At 35.4% G+C, this 16,387-nt stretch overlaps 1 protein-coding gene across 1 annotated transcript in view; it reads right to left on the minus strand.

The window, feature by feature from the left end:
- The window catches only part of LOC111062445 (polycomb protein SCMH1), a 60,410-nt gene that overhangs the window by 27,931 nt on the left and 16,092 nt on the right, over window positions 1-16,387 (minus strand). The window contains 4 exon segments of the mRNA XM_039433331.1: window positions 10,141-10,210; window positions 10,212-10,376; window positions 12,674-12,846; window positions 15,009-15,156. Of these exon segments, the coding sequence (XP_039289265.1) occupies window positions 10,141-10,210; window positions 10,212-10,376; window positions 12,674-12,846; window positions 15,009-15,156 (556 nt within the window).

Genomic DNA, 16,387 nt, shown 5'->3' on the forward strand with positions numbered 1-16,387 from the left:
CTGTTCGCAGTTCTCTTAAGGCCGTATTATTATCAGAATTTTCATCACCGGTTTTTGAATCTATCTGGATTAAGATTTTATTAAATAATAAAGATCCGTACTACATCAACGCTGTTTATTTTAAACCATCGACTTACTATGAGACTTATCTTAGATATTTTGAATCGATCGAATCATTCAATGAAATTTCAAATAGCAATGTAATAGTCATTGGTGACTGGAATATTCCCGAAATAGGTGGCTCTAACTTTGACTTCAGTAGGGGTCTCGTCTGGCAGCTGCATTGGGACTTTTCATGGGGGTGATGGGCTTAGAGTCTTATAATGGATTGTCAATTGTAATAATCGGACTTTGGATTTGGTTCTTAGCTCGTTCCATGTTAATGTTTCAAGATGCGATGACTGTTTGGTTCCCGAGGATAACCATCATCCTACGCTTTCCATTTCTTTCCATTGCTTCACATGAGGGCAGATCACGGAGATGAATCAAATGGTGTGTTCTAATAAATCAGAAGTGGGATGAACTAATAAAACAGTGTATTGTGTGAACCGAAATACAAATGTGAAAGTCGACTGTTTCTATCAATTGAACCTGATACGTTTCTATCAATTGATCCTGATTCGTAGTAAAAACGGATGACATATTGAACCTGAATAATCAATTTATACTTATATTATCATAATCAATTTGAAAAATATTTTCAATTGAATCATGTTTCAACAATTCTACGACAGTGTTGTGCACCCATAGTTATTAGTTACCACGAAACTATGAGGAAAATTTTCAAAATATCAGCACAAGTAGTAAAATCATCTGCTAAGATTTGAAATCTGATAGAAGATGCAATATAATTTTAGTTTCCTTTTAGTAGCCTAGATAATAGTTCTAGCATTCTAAAGTTGTTATTAAGCATCCTCTATCCTCTGAATTCTAAGAAATTACCAAAATAAGAACCACCAATCTACATGCTAAGTTAAATTCAAGTGATCTCAATATATATATTTTTTTTTCTCTCCAAAGCCATTCTATAATATATTTCATCCATTTCAACCAATCTGTGAGCGATATAGGTAATATCAGAGATAGTTCCAACCTTTTTATTTCAAAATCAATATTCATGAATGAGGAAAGATTTATGGAGTAGTAATTCTGAGTTAGGCTAGTTTTATTGTTGATTGATGAGTGTTTGACTTTTGTTAAATGGATGTGGATGTCAACTGAATCTATAGTAATTTTGATTAGGTTAGTAATTTTGAGTTACTAGTTTATTGTTGATTGATGAGTTTATTATTTGAATATTGTTAGATTGATATGAATGTCAACAAAATTGACAGTAATTTTGAGTAGGCTAGTAATTTTGAGTTCAAGTTAATTGTTGATTGACCAGTTTATTGTTTGACTATTGTGATATCGATATGAATGGTGAACAAGAGCCTAATATGTCACAACAGCCTAATCCTGAGGCTGATCGTTCTCATGATTCATCCATGAGTGGTGACCCATTTTATGGATTTGAAAATGCTGGTAATGGAAACGATAAGTTGATGCACATCATCACTCAAATGAGTAATATATTGCAGAACCAACAAGTACAATTGAACAAATTACTTTGTCCAGAAAGCCCCAGAACTGAATCTGTTCACAATTCGGGGATATATTCGGTGGCGACAGCGCCTCAATTCAATGTAATGCCCGATTTAATGCGAAATTTAAAAGAATTCACAGGTACCGAGTCAACCCGCGAAGCTCGCGCTTGGCTCCGCTCGTTAAAAAGTGCAGCTGCCATTCACCAGTGGACTGATGCTGTAAAATTAGAAGCGGCCAGAACCCGATTGAAAAACGCAGCTGAAAACTGGTACATTGAATGCCAGGAGGAGGTGACAACTTGGGCAACGTTCGAGGAGCAATTCACAATGGCATTTGTAGGTGAGGAGAGCCTTACGGAAAAATGGACGGCAATGCATGCCAGAGTGCAGAATAAAGGTGAGGATATAAGTGAATACTTTTACGACAAATTGCGATTATGTTCAGCATTAGATATGACTTTCAATGAAGCAAAACGTCAAATAATTGAAGGACTATGGTCAAGAGATTTGAGTGACCATTTGTTGGGGACTCAACATAAGAATAAATATGAACTGCTAAATGGTATGAAAGACTACATTGCAATGGTGAAAGCTAGAACTACAAGAGCTCGAGATCGGTCACCTACAAAACACTTAAAACCAGTAATGACCAATGAGGGTAAGAGATTGACAAAAGATAACACAGCATCATCAAAATTTCCAGCCTCCAAATTTGAAATTTCTCAGAGTGACTCAACTTATAAGAAACCATTTTCTAGTTCCCGTACACCTGGTAAGGAAGGAAACGAAATTTCATCATCATTTCCAAAGAAAAATGATCCGCGATGTTACAATTGTCAAAAGTATGGACATATTTCTAAGGATTGCTCAGAACCGAAAAGGCCACTCCTATGCCTCAGATGTAATAAAGAGGGACATACATCTAAATATTGTAAAGCAGTTAATCCTCAGGTGTTAGCAGCAGTTGACCAATCCAGGACGCCAACAAATCCATTTCAGAAAAATGTATCTGTGAATAATTTCTCCATGCTAGGTATGATTGACTCTGGAGTCCAACATTCTTTGATCAGAGCCTCTGCTGTAATCAAAGCTGGCTTGAAAGTAGATTCATCTACTACCCCTCTATATGGTGTAGGTGATATGAGTTCACCATCAGCCCATACCTTGGGTAAATCAATTTGTGCTGTCGAAATTGATGGAGTTGAAGTGCCCGAAACATTAGTTTTTGTACTTCCTGATAATGCAATCCCTGTTGATATCTTAGTAGGTAGGGACTGGCTCCACCACCCAAGAGTGAACTATTATCGAAAAGGAGATAATTTGATTATTGAGGAAGTGATAAACCCCCTTCAAAGCATTTTCATTGAAGATAAAAAAATTTCTAACTCAAATCAAGATACACATGTTTGCCTTGTAAAAGATGACTATCCACCACTTACCGAAAAACACCTTAAAATTTGTAATGATGTATCTGCTGAAGAAAAACAACAGGTAATTGACCTATGCAATAAATTCAGGTGCTGTTTTGCATTGAACCTAGAGGAGTTAGGTTGTACCAACCTAACTGAAATGAATATTAATGAAGTAGAGGGCAGTCAACCTTTTGTTAGCAAACCCTATAAGACCACTGCATATGAACGAGATGAAATAAAAGCCATTTTGAATGATTGGAAGAAATACGGCATAGTTGAAGAAACCTCGTCCCCATATGCTAGCCCAGTGTTACTGGTTAGTAAGAAAAATGGTGAAAAGCGGCTTTGCGTGGATTACCGTAGACTAAATCGACAAACTTATCGACTTCCATATCCGTTACCAGACCTGGACTCCCAGCTAGAAACCCTAAGTGATGCACACATCTTTGCTACTCTTGATCTGGCTCATGGTTTCTTACAGATCCCGCTTTCAGAAGATGCTCGTCCTAAAACAGCTTTTGTAACCCCAGACGAAACAGCTCAATTTGTACGTATGCCTTTTGGGTTGACAAATGGCCCTGCAGAGTTTCAAAAATTGATGAACAAAGTTTTGGGACCCCTCCGAAACACCATTGTTCAGTGCTACTTGGATGATTTACTAGTTCCAGCTAAAGACTGGGCCACCTTGTTGAAAAATTTACATCAAGTCTTTGAAGCATTGTCAAAAGCTAAATTAACTTTAAAACCTAGTAAGTGCCAATTTGGAGTTAAGACGGTTGAATTCTTAGGATTTGTGATATCGAACGGAAACATCCGCCCAGGTGAACAGAAAACCAAAGCAATTTCTGAATTTCCAACACCAAATAATGTGCATGAAGTCAGACGTTTCTTGGGACTCACCGGATTCTTTCGACGCTTTGTTCAAGGATATGCTGAACTTACTGAGCCAATAACAAATTTGACTAGAAAAGATATGCACTTCAATTGGGGTGTTGAACAAGAAAAGTCCTTTCAGAAGTTGAAAGTTATATTGACCTCTGAACCAGTATTGAAACTGTATGACCCGAATGCATACACAGAAGTCCATACAGATGCATCTTCACTAGGACTTGCCGGTATTCTCTTACAACAATCTGCAGGGGACAATAATTTGCATTTGGTATACTGTGTTAGTAAAAAAGTATCAACTACTGAACAACATTACCATTCTAGCAGGCTCGAACTCATGGCTATTGTTTGGACACTGAATCGACTTCGACCATATCTATTGGGAAGGAAATTTACAATTGTGACCGATTGTCAATCATTAGTTTATATGAATGTACATAGGACAAGTAACCCTCAAATTGCGCGGTGGGTTGATCAGATTCAAGAGTATGATTTTGAAATTAAACATCGAAGTGGAAGTAAAATGGCTCATGTAGATGCACTCAGTCGTGCACCTGTCGAGGAAGCGGAGGAACATAATGATGACATTTTATTTAAGAATGTTATATGCACAGGACTTACTAGAGAGGAGCAGGTAGCAATGATGCAGCATAATGACGAGGAACTGCAGCAACTAATTGGCCTTTTTCAAAAAGAAACTACCTCCAAAGCAGAAAAATCACTAATGACAAATTTCACCTTGTTGAATGGAATTCTCTATCGTAATGAAAAAGGGAAGTTGTTATTTGTGATTCCCAAGACAATGAGGAAAAGTATTGCTGTCACGTACCATGACTTGTCTGGTCATTTCGGACTAGAGCGTACTATAAGTAAAATAAAGGAAAACTATTGGTTCACAAAAATGAGAAGATATATTAAACAGCACATCCGTATGTGTTTCCAGTGCCTGTTGGTTAAGGTACCTTCTGGTAAGAAGACAGGACTATTGCATCCAATCACTCCTGGAAAGCGACCATTTGAGGTGATACATATTGATCATGTAGGACCATTTGTGACAAAATCGGGATATTCTTGGATCTTAGTAGTGGTGGATAACCTCACGAAATTTGTTAGACTATTTCCTGTAAAGACAACTACAACAAAACTGGTGATAAAATCTCTGGAATTGTTATTTAATGAGAAGGGATTACCAAATAGAATTATAAGTGATAGAGGCTCCTGCTTTACGTCATATGAATTTCAAGAATTTTGCTGCAACAAGGGAATTTCTCACTCTTTAAATTCTCCTAGACACCCACAGGCAAATGGCCAGGTTGAGCGAGTAAATAGGACACTGGTACCAACTATTGCTGCTTGTGTCAACAACAAAGGTAATTGGGTAAATGTATTACCAGAAGTTGAAAGAAACCTAAATGGCTCCATCAATAAGACAACTGGGAAGAGCCCATTTGAATTGCTGTATGGCTATTGTCCAAAATTTCATCTTGGAGTGCTTCATGCAGCATTACAAACTACTGACAGTTATAATAATCCTGAGGAGTTGAGAGTAGCTGCACGTGACAAAATAATTGAGGAGCAGAAGAAAATGAAACTTACCTTTGACCGTAAACATTGTGTAGGTGATAGATATGATGTTGGTGAGGTGGTAGTCATGCAAAAGGCCCCAGATCACACTGGTCAACCAACAAAACTACAGGACAAGTATAGAGGACCTTTAGTAGTTGTAGATGTACTGCCAAATGACACGTACAGAATAAAAGATCTGAACCCAACTGGTTCTCGAGTTTATTCTAGTACAGCTCATTCTTCCCAATTAAAATCATGGAAAATACTAAATAAAGACGATTCTGAAGATGATGATAGAATGCTTGAAAATTGTCTTGAAGATTGAAACGCATTAAATTGCCTAGATTGTAATAATTTTGTATTTTTTTGTAAGTTTTGATCATCCAATGGAATCATGCTAGTGTAATCTTGAAGCTGCTCTAGCGTTGCCAAATTTTGTTGGAAAATTGAGTTTGAAATGTTTACCAATGTTTTTCGTTGGAAATCAAAGTCGAATATCTTCAAACTATTGAGTAGTCAAGTTGGTTTTTTGTTACCCTCTTAGTAGCTTGCTCTGTTTCCAAACATTCCAAATAGCTGTTAGTCTATACTTTTTGATAATACATGTATGATAATTCTTTTAGTTTATAGATTTATTTTGAACTTAGAAAGCTACTTGTCGTTTTAGCCTTTTGAAAAACATTTTGTTTGAGGAATAATTATTAGGGAATATATTTATTATTCCATTGAAATTCAATAATGTATCAGCATTTATTTGATATCGTAATAACATTTTTTTGTGTTAAAAAGTAAGAGAGCAAATCACTCAAAAATAATTATTTCATTTTGTAAAAAAAGACACAAAAGATTTTGTCATCATAACACATCTATCAATGAATTGTGTATTTTCTTAGTAAATTCATAACTATAATTGTTATGGGACATTTTATTTCATTTGTTTGATTTTTTATAAAGAACCTTCTCAGTTTTTTCCTAGTCTTGAACTTTTTTCTCGTAATTTGTTTGTTTTTATTATTATTGATTGATTCTTTATTAATCGATAGATTTTTAATTACTTTTTACTAATTAGTAAAAAGCTTTAAATGTTTGATAACTGTAATTTGTATAGATTTTATACAAGAATGTTAAATTTCTTTGTTGTACCTATTGTCTAAATATGAGTTATTGTTATTGTCTCTGTCTGTGCCTTACCTAACAAAGTGTATTATGTAATCACATTGGACTTTAAAATTCGAGGACGAATTATTTGTAGGATGGCCGAATGTTAGATAATGCGATCTAATAGGCCTTGGCTATTGGCAAAAGTGCGGGAATCTGATGATTGAGGTTATGTGAGTTTAGGATGATTCGTAATTATTGCGTTGTGTTGATGCGTTGTGCGTTTTAGTAGTAATAAATAATAATTTCAAGTGCATATTTGTTGTTAATATTTCTGAATCCTGACAGTGTGTTCTAATACTCTTTAAATTAGTTCATGTTGGACTTGCATCCTAAATGCCCACTAAATCTCAATTAATTATCATGAACACACTGGCTAAAAAAATACCAGTGATAAATTATAATTCACTTGTTAAGTAAATTACAAGTTAAAACTATCCCAATTGTTAGTATTCCATCTTAGATGCAATAAGCTCATCATAGAGGTGATGATAATAATAGTAATATTTTCAATTATAATAGAATAATAATAATAATAATAAATGGCGCCAAGTGAAGAAATATGCAATAGCTGTAACAAAATAATATATGGTCGACAAGAGTCTGTTCAATGTGAAAAGTGTCCATTGAGACAACATGTTGCATGTTTACTGAAGAAGAACCTGATTTTTACAAAGACTCAGACTCCAAATGTCATGTCTCCAAATGTATGAACAAGTCGCTCCCAATAAACAATACTCCAATGCTCATAATACTGAACTAACCTTGCTCTCTGCACCAAAAGAGTTCTTGAAATATGTCAGGCAGAACAGAAATGAGTCAAATAGCTGTCCCACCTCCATATCAATGGATGGGGCCATCATTTCAAACCCTTATGAGATCTGTAAAATTTGCCTAAGCATACTCATTCAGTCACTTGGCGCCATGTGGTGGAACGGGTTGGCTGTAAGGGGTGATGGGAGGCCAACAAATAAAAAAATAATAATAAGAATAAAATGAATGCTCACAAAATCTTAATTTATTATCTTGAACTCACTGTAACAAAAAATAGAAAAATACAGTGAAATATCATGAGTCATAACTCTTTAAATTAGTTCAAGCTGGACTTGCATCCTAAATCCCCACTAAATCTCAATTTATTATCATGAACTCACTGGATAAAAAAGCAGTGATACATTATAAGTCATTTTTGCTCCATGAGTAACAGTTCATTTTAATTTTCTACTTGTTATATGGAATTGTACACTGCCATTATTGTGGAGGAGTGGATTGGATGTGATATCATATATATATATATATATATATATATATATATATATATAAATAAATAAATAAATAAATAAATAAGTAAATATCAGTTTTGGATGTAAGAATATCTGAAGGCCAAGTATTTTTGTAATTCTATGGTTGTATGATTTTAGCCCATTAAGTAGATGTACATTTAAATGTGAAAAAAATGAAATAACTACTTGTTATAAAGAATTTTACATAATTTTTTGCTATTAAAAAGAACGACTAGCAATCAAGTGAATAAATTCATTTATTGCAAAAATCTGACTGGTAGTCGTTCTTTTTAAAAGCAGAAAAGTGATTTAATAATAAGCAGCTCGTGATGGAAAACAGCATTGAAGAAATAATTATAAAACTCCCACTTTTTACAGACACGTGTATTTGAATGTGCGACACTTGATGAAAGCACTGTATAATACATATTGAGTTATTATTATATACAATTAGAATAGAATTGAATGAGATAGATTGTAATGGAACAGCTATAGTGAGATTCATGGTATGAAGACAGTGGAAATGAAAGGAAATCATTGTTGCCACTTTTCATCACCTTCTATAGTAAATGGTTGTAATTCTAGTTATCCCGGTAAATCTGACTTGATATTAACTGTTGATTATTTTCAATAACGATCATTTCTATCTGGATTACATTAATTCCACCAAGAAGATATATTTATCTAAATTTTTTATGATACATTTTCATTGAGATGAAGTAATTTGGTAGTTCATATTTGTACATAGTCTAGAAACAGTTTGACAACAACTGTGTGGAGTTGGAAATGGATAGAGCTATGCTTAGTCTGCTTACAGACCAATGCTGATCAGATGCTCACTTTATAACTTGAATCTCACTAAAGATAACTCAGCAACATCAAGTGCCATTTGGTTTTTTCGAATTTGCTGCTGTCCTATTCATTATCTTTTAGTGACTCCAAGCAGCAACATTAATGTCTGTGTAAAATCTGCGGGATAGAGCCATAGTATAATATTTTCACTTGTATCACATTCTTGACTTGACTCAATCAAACAAGAAATCACAAATATATGCTTTCAATACATACTTCAATTAAACATTGCGCACACTGTTGCAAACCACATGACAGTGAAGAAAGATGGGAAAACAGCGTTGCCGATTCTGTGCCTTCTCACTGCCTTCTATAAAGGGTACTATACTATAATAATAGTATAGTATCTAGTATTTAGTATATTAAGTTCTCAGTATATTTAGATTCTCATCACATTTTTTTTCTCTTCACAAATATGAAATAGTTTTTTCCTTATGTCTTTCTCTCTATTTTTAAGTTTTTTTGTAAAGTGCTTATTGTATTTTTTTTGATTGGGGAGCAATTTTTGGGTTTTCCCGTGTGCTCCCATATTGTTGTAAATAAATAAATAAATAAATAAATAGAGGAGAGGTTTTATTTATTTAATAAAGGATGGCAAGAAGGAAGAAGTATAGGAAGAGAAAGAGGAGATTGAGAAGGAGGAAGATGCGGAAGAAGTGGAATAAAAAGAACACGAGGAGGGATGACAGGTTTAGTAGGAAATAGATGAGAGGAGGAAGAGGTGCAGGAAGAGGTCAAAGAAAAAAAGGGCAGAAGAAGGAGAGCGAGTAGGAGAAGGAAGAGAAGAGAACAAGTGGAGAAAGAAATACAAGAAGGAAGACAAGGAGGAAGGAGGAGGAGAAAGTGGTAGAGGATAAAAGAGGAGGTGGAGAAGAGCAGGAAGAGTGGGAGAAGAGCTTGGCGATAAACTTTCCATCCCTGTAAGCTATTTCTAATGCCGGCGCTTCACTCTCGCCGAGTACTTACAAATGACGACGAGCGCGAGTGTGGATGCCTACTATGCAACCGCTCACCGATGTTTGTGGAGACGAGACGAGTAACGGCGAGTTCCTACCACCGATCTTGATGAGGCACTATTTTTCTGTCTCTTGTTGGGGGAAGAAGAGGAGGAGGAGGAGGAAGAAGAGGAAGAGAAGGTGACTAGGATGATGACTAGTTGTAAGATTAATAAAGAAAAACGAAAATGAAAAGGAGCTTGAAGAGGGGAAAGGAGCTTGGGGTGGAGGAAGTGTTGAATGAGGAAGAGGAGGAGGTTGAGTAGGAGGTGGAGGAGGAGGAGGAGGAGGAGGATGGATCGTAGGGAATAAACATGTATCTAAACTCTGTAAATTTTAAATTGCTGTAATCTATTCCTGAAATTGAATGTCTAGACTCGATAATCTTGAATCGACTGACCTAGGGGAGGCTGTAGCATGCCGCCACCCTTCTCGCAGTGACCGACCGGATGTATCTCGTTGGAGTCGACCCAACCGCCAGAAGTCGTTCTTGTTGTCGCTGCCGTCGAGTCTGAGTCGCAGCCGTGGCCCCAGCACCCCCACCACCGACGCTATGCACGTCGACGTCAGGTTACGCGGGTCCTGCGCCTCCAGCTTCATGCCCATCTTGAACTGGTTCACTGGCGCTGTCTGGTGCTAAAACATTCATATCACTCGTTGAATACACTTTATTCATTAAACCACGCTTACACCAGTGTTGTCAACAAAATTTTGTTCAAAAAGTTTTCTTCAAAAAAGTTGTCGATCTTTTCTGTAGAAAACTAGTAAAATATTGCTGTGATTTAAAAACAAAAATCGCCGGAATTTTTTGAAATCTCAATTGACAACTCTGATGTAAATGCGGAAAAAGTTCAAAAAACATTAGTTTTCTCGTTTTCAACTCTCTAGCTAATTTGAGAAGTGGTCGAAAAATTGCGTTACAAAATTTGTACTCTACAGACATGAACGAAAGTTGATAGAAACGTTGTAATCTATACTAAAGATACTATCTATAAAAAAGTAAATTCGTATGGCTTTTGTTGGTGGGGAGTCCCTTGCGGGAAGGTCCCACCGCCTGAATATAATAATTTAAGCCGTCAATGGGCCTTACGACTGTCATACTTCAGCCGGGACCGACAGTAACGTGCCCATCCGATAACACGGATAATATCTATAATAAAGATATTGTTTCGATCGAGTTTTATATTTACATTCATTTCTTGGTCAACCAATTTTTTCTTTAAAGTTATTTTTTCAACCTCCGATTACATAATCATAAGACACAGAACAGCCGTAGGGGGGGGGTGATTTTGACAGAGCTGAACAACTTGACATCCCCATCAAACGCCCTGTGAATCGTGCGGCCTGATCGTCAGTTGTTGTCGAGTTATAGACGTCAAAACATGACCGCCTCACCTGACCGCATCCCTTTTGAGTAGCGTCATTTGTTTTTGCAAACAAAAGGCAATAGTTCAAAATAAAACAAAAGGCCAATGATAATATTATAATCGATTTTTAAATGGAAAATATTTTAATTTCAAGTTTTTGCAATGTATTGTATATGAAAATTTTTATATTTTTCACATTTGTAAAGTTTGTTTAATGATTTTGGCAATAAATATTTCTTTCTTTCTTACTTTCAGCATGGATCTAACAAAGAATTATTCAAGTACACGCAGTAAACTTTATGAGTGATGATAGTGTGCGTGAACAGTGCCGGAAAATTGAATAAGTCAGTTGAAATGGCTTCCGGAATGGCAACTCGGCCTCACCGAGTTGCAACCAAACGGCTTCACCAGCAAATCAGATTTCGATCAAGCATTATACAATCCTGACTTAGCCACTATAGTGAGGTCCACGTTATAATGGCAGTGTTTAATTAGCAATGGTATTGCTATCCTTGTCTATCATTCGACAAAGCGGCGAGCGTTATCTCTTTCTAGCTTTGCTCTTTTGCCAGATCGTTTTTCAACAATGTAGAAATATGATTACAATTGTAGAAGATACAATTTATGTGATCATAAATTGAATCTTCATTTTAAAACTATTGTTTGTAATGTGAAGGATATCATTTCGTTATTAAATCTAATTAAATAAATGTATGTATCTTGGTTTAAGTGCAGTAGCATAAACTTATATTTATTTTTTGTAAAGCTTTTTTGTATTTTGTTTTTGGCAAATAGATAAAATAAATTAACAAAATATTTAATCTTGATTATGAAAATTCATTAGGAAATCATTGAAAAATATAATTCCTTGCTTGATAAAATATAATTGATTATTTTAAAAGAGAATAAACAGTTAATATTATATCAATAAACCGGTATCAGTGTTACCCTCAATGGAAGGCATTGACAAGAAAGAGGATCGGCAACGTTGTTCTCCTATCTTTCTCCACTGCCATTATAACGTGGACCTCATTATAGTTACTCATATCTTTTCCCCAAACTCAAGAAATGACTTTGAGGGCAGAGCTTCCAAACTAACGAGGAATTCCAAAACAATGTCATAGCATCAAATTCAAATTTATTTCACCACAACAAAAATAATAATCCTCAATACAAAGTTGAAAAGAAAAAAAACACATTGATCAATATTTAAATATACACGAAAAACAACTTTGTCAAAAAAAAATAGCATGTTAGGTGCTGCCTGCAAAACCGAAGTTTGAGTGCTGGCAGCGAGTATAGCATACTCAAACTCATTTTGGCGGCAGCATTAATTTCATGAAATGGGTTTTGGTAGGCTGGTCCACTGGTATGATTAATGCCTCAACCTCCACGGCAATTATGCTGAATAATAATCATAAGTGTAACTTTTGATGAGAAAATTATTCATTTATATACAATCGTTTTTCATTTAATCAGAGGTTGAAAAACAAATGACCCTCGTAATTGGAACCTATTCTAACTTTATTTTATTGGAATTGATATTTTGCATTCAAATGACAATACCTGTTTGAAATACTCAGGCGGCGCGGCGATGCTGTTGGTCTCGACAAGGTAGGCATCCCAGTCGAACAGCTGCGAGAGGGGTACAGGGGGGTAGGTGGCGGCAGGTGGAGAAGGCGAGGGGGGTAACACCACCTGCTCCGGAGACGCCGGCTCTTGTTTAATTGGCTGGCTGGCTGCTCACAAAACCAATATAAATGTTATTTATCAAAATAAAATGCAGTAAACTGTATAATAATCTTGCTAATAAATTAAAAGAACCCTTCACAAGAAGTAGAGTGGCCTCCTTACATGCTTTTGCTAAGGGACCACGACTTTTCAATAAACTGCAATCAGATATATCAGATGCACCCAGTTACAATTTGTTTACGAATAGACTTAATCGCTTCTATGAAGAAAAACGTTTAATAGAGGTGTAATATTATTTACATTTTTTTTGCTGTCTTCATTCAAATGTAATTATTGTTAAAGATTCATAATCCCATCTTGTGAAAAGCACACTGATTATTGTATAAAATTTACTTTATTGTTTGATACCTCAAAATGTTATTGTATTATAATTAAGTGACTCAACTAGAGAGCGAGACATCCCTCAACACAGGTTTAGCCTAAAGAGGGATGCACTGTGGTTTTTTTTGTTACATGCTTAATCTTATTATCTATGTTCAATTATTATGCTTAAGGTATGTATTTGTATTACCAATTGTAATGTTCAACCATTATGTTTAATGTATGTATTTGTATTACCAATTATTGTAAAAATGCAGTGAAATAAACGAATTATTATTATTATAATTAAATCAAATATCAGATGAGATACAAAATTGGAAAGAGCAATATGAACACTCACACTAAACGCGTGCACTTGCTGGTGGCGTTCAGTGTGAGCAGCTACTGACAAGTCACAACGTGTTTCAATGGCTCTTTCCAGATTTTGTTTCTCACCTGCACGCGTGGCCATGCATGATCTCACATGCACTTGTACACACGTGCAATGTGATCATCTTCTATATAATAAGAGAGAGTAGGGTTGTGTTTGTTCGCAACAAAACATGCCAATTTGTGGATTGCATAACGGAAAAACGGGAATGATTTAGATCTCCAACTTTTGAAAATAGATTCTAAAATTATCAATCTCGTGTACCTCAAAACCCAAATTTCAATTTTCCATTTAAATTTTTCAGAATGTTAAAATTTCATTTATGGGACATGAATATTATAATTATTGATGAGATGTACATAGCTCAGTTTAAACTTGGTTTTTTTGATTACCTAAAAGAAATTTTTTTTTTATTATTATTATAATTTCTATATTACCTATTTCTATTATTGGGCTTGTTGATTTTTGATTCAAGAATTGATTTTGTGTGTTTATTTATACATATTTTTGGTTTTTGGTTTACTATCTTTTAGTTTGTATTTTAGAATATTATCACGGCAAATGTACCAATAATTTAAAGAATATTTTCGAACTCGTGGCTGGAGCTCAAGGCTTCTTTTTCCAGCCACACCAATGTATATTAGTTGATAAGTGTTATTTTGTAAATTTCTAGTGAATTGGTAAATAAATAAATAAGAATGTCATACAGACATATTATGTCATCAACATATCTGTACCAATAAATAAATATGTTATATAGAACTATAATCTAGAGAGACTACCTCTTCCAAAGACCTTAAAGAGATAAAGACCCACAATGCCTATGCCTTCCCAATGATAGCTCTTACTTGAAGTTGAAGCCCGCCATTGGGGTATTTTAGCAGGAGATATTATATTTGTAATACTATAGATTACAAAGGCATTGGTATGTAATAATCTTATAGGTTGCCCCCCCCTCAATGGCCGATTTCAATTCCAAGTACGACACTAGCGCTGCATGTGAGTCTATGCATCTTTAAGGTCTTTGACCTCTTCGAAACAGATGGTTGAAATTGGTAACAAAATGAATAACCAGTCCAATTTTGTCAGGTTGGCATCAAGTTGAGGAAGGAAGGTTTCTAAACAAGAGTTGAGTTTAGTCACTATTATGTTTTAGTACCAAGTTGAAGAACTTGTCTATACTAAAAAGAAAATAACTGTTTTATACACGTACGGGATAGAAAAATTATGTTTGACGTATTATCACGTCTAATCTACTGGACTGAAATTAACTTGAAATGTTTAAAATAACCGAGGACGGTTCTAGGCCTACTTCAAACTCTTCAAGTTTTCAGTTTGTCAAGTTTTAAAATAGGCCCTTGCGGAGCACAAGTCACCTACCCTAATAAAGTGAGTGTAAAAATTCTCATTGATTGCATTGGTTTTTTGTTTGAATAAAATTAAAATTGATTGTCTTACATTGTAACTGTCCATTTTGTTGCATGGTTTCCTGCTTCTGGTGTTTAGTGAGGCAGGTGGTCGAACAGAAGTTCTTCGAAGAGCCATCCGGGTACTCAAATCTCACCGGAGTGCCTCGAATCACGTTGTCGCAAAGACAGCAAGCTCCCTGCAAAATTACAGCAAATATTCGACGTTATTCTCAATAAATTCAAATTCATTTATTTGCCATAAAATGATGCAGATTGATAAAATAAATATTCTAACTTACAAAATGGCAATACCGGTAAAGAAAACTTGTGCGCCGGCAGTGAGTTCGAACAGCTAGGTACAGCAATCATGTCAATAGAAAGAAAATAGAGCTTATTCAAACCACTAGAATAAATAAAATTACGGAAACCAGGTCACATATCAATCCTCAAAACGATAAAACAAAGTAACAAGATTACAAGGAAATGACAAACTCAAAAAGACCAATACAAGGAGGTCATGACAAATATTATTTTTAAATTTATAACACAAGAATGAAACACTGCATAATGGATATAGATAATTTAATCCAATAATTATTAGGAAATCTAAGGTGACAAACACACTGAAAGCGGAGCGGAGCGTGGCGTGAAGTGGCGTTCTAGAGCGGGGCGTGGCGTGGTCAGAGCGTTCATGATACACACAGGAAGCGTCTGAGCGTCAAGCGCCTAGAAGAGTTTAAAAGTAAACCAGACTGGCACTCGCACTGTGACGCTCCGCTTGTAGACGCTCCAAAAAACAAACCAGCTTGCTCCAAAGCTTGACGCTTCGCTCCGCTCTGCAAGTAGACGCTTCCAGTGTATTGCAGATCATTACTTAACATTAGATTGTTCACGACGCTCCTCAACGCCAAGCTCCGCTCCGCTTTCAGTGTTTTTGTACCCTAAGTATTAATTCATGTAATACAACATAGAAACCAAAAATTTGAACACTAATCCAAATAGAACCAATTACAAAATATATGAATGATTAATTTTGACTCAACTAACTCAAAAATTCGACGAGTCACTGTCGATGTTGTAGAACTGTTTCATAATGAAATAAAAACACACATAATTATATCGTCGATTTCTACAGTTTTATTTGGTACAGGACCAAACTAACTCGTAATACTAATTTGTAATACTCCATTTTTATAATTTTTGAGTCCGGTTGCACAAAAGCCAGCTAAATTTTAACCGTGATTAAATGTGATGAGAAAAGCCTTCTTTTTAAAAAAGTCTTCACCGATTGGTTCTAGTTGAATTTAATCATAATTAAAATTTAACAGGCTTCTTTGAAACCGGATCTATGTTTTGCTACCATAATTCTTCAACTCCTCAACGGGCCTCACCTCTACAACCAGCTTCCATCTAGCCTAAAAAATATAC

The sequence above is a fragment of the Nilaparvata lugens genome, chromosome 7, assembly GCF_014356525.2.
Source record: "Nilaparvata lugens isolate BPH chromosome 7, ASM1435652v1, whole genome shotgun sequence".
In the NCBI taxonomy this organism is placed as follows: Eukaryota; Metazoa; Arthropoda; class Insecta; order Hemiptera; family Delphacidae; genus Nilaparvata; species Nilaparvata lugens.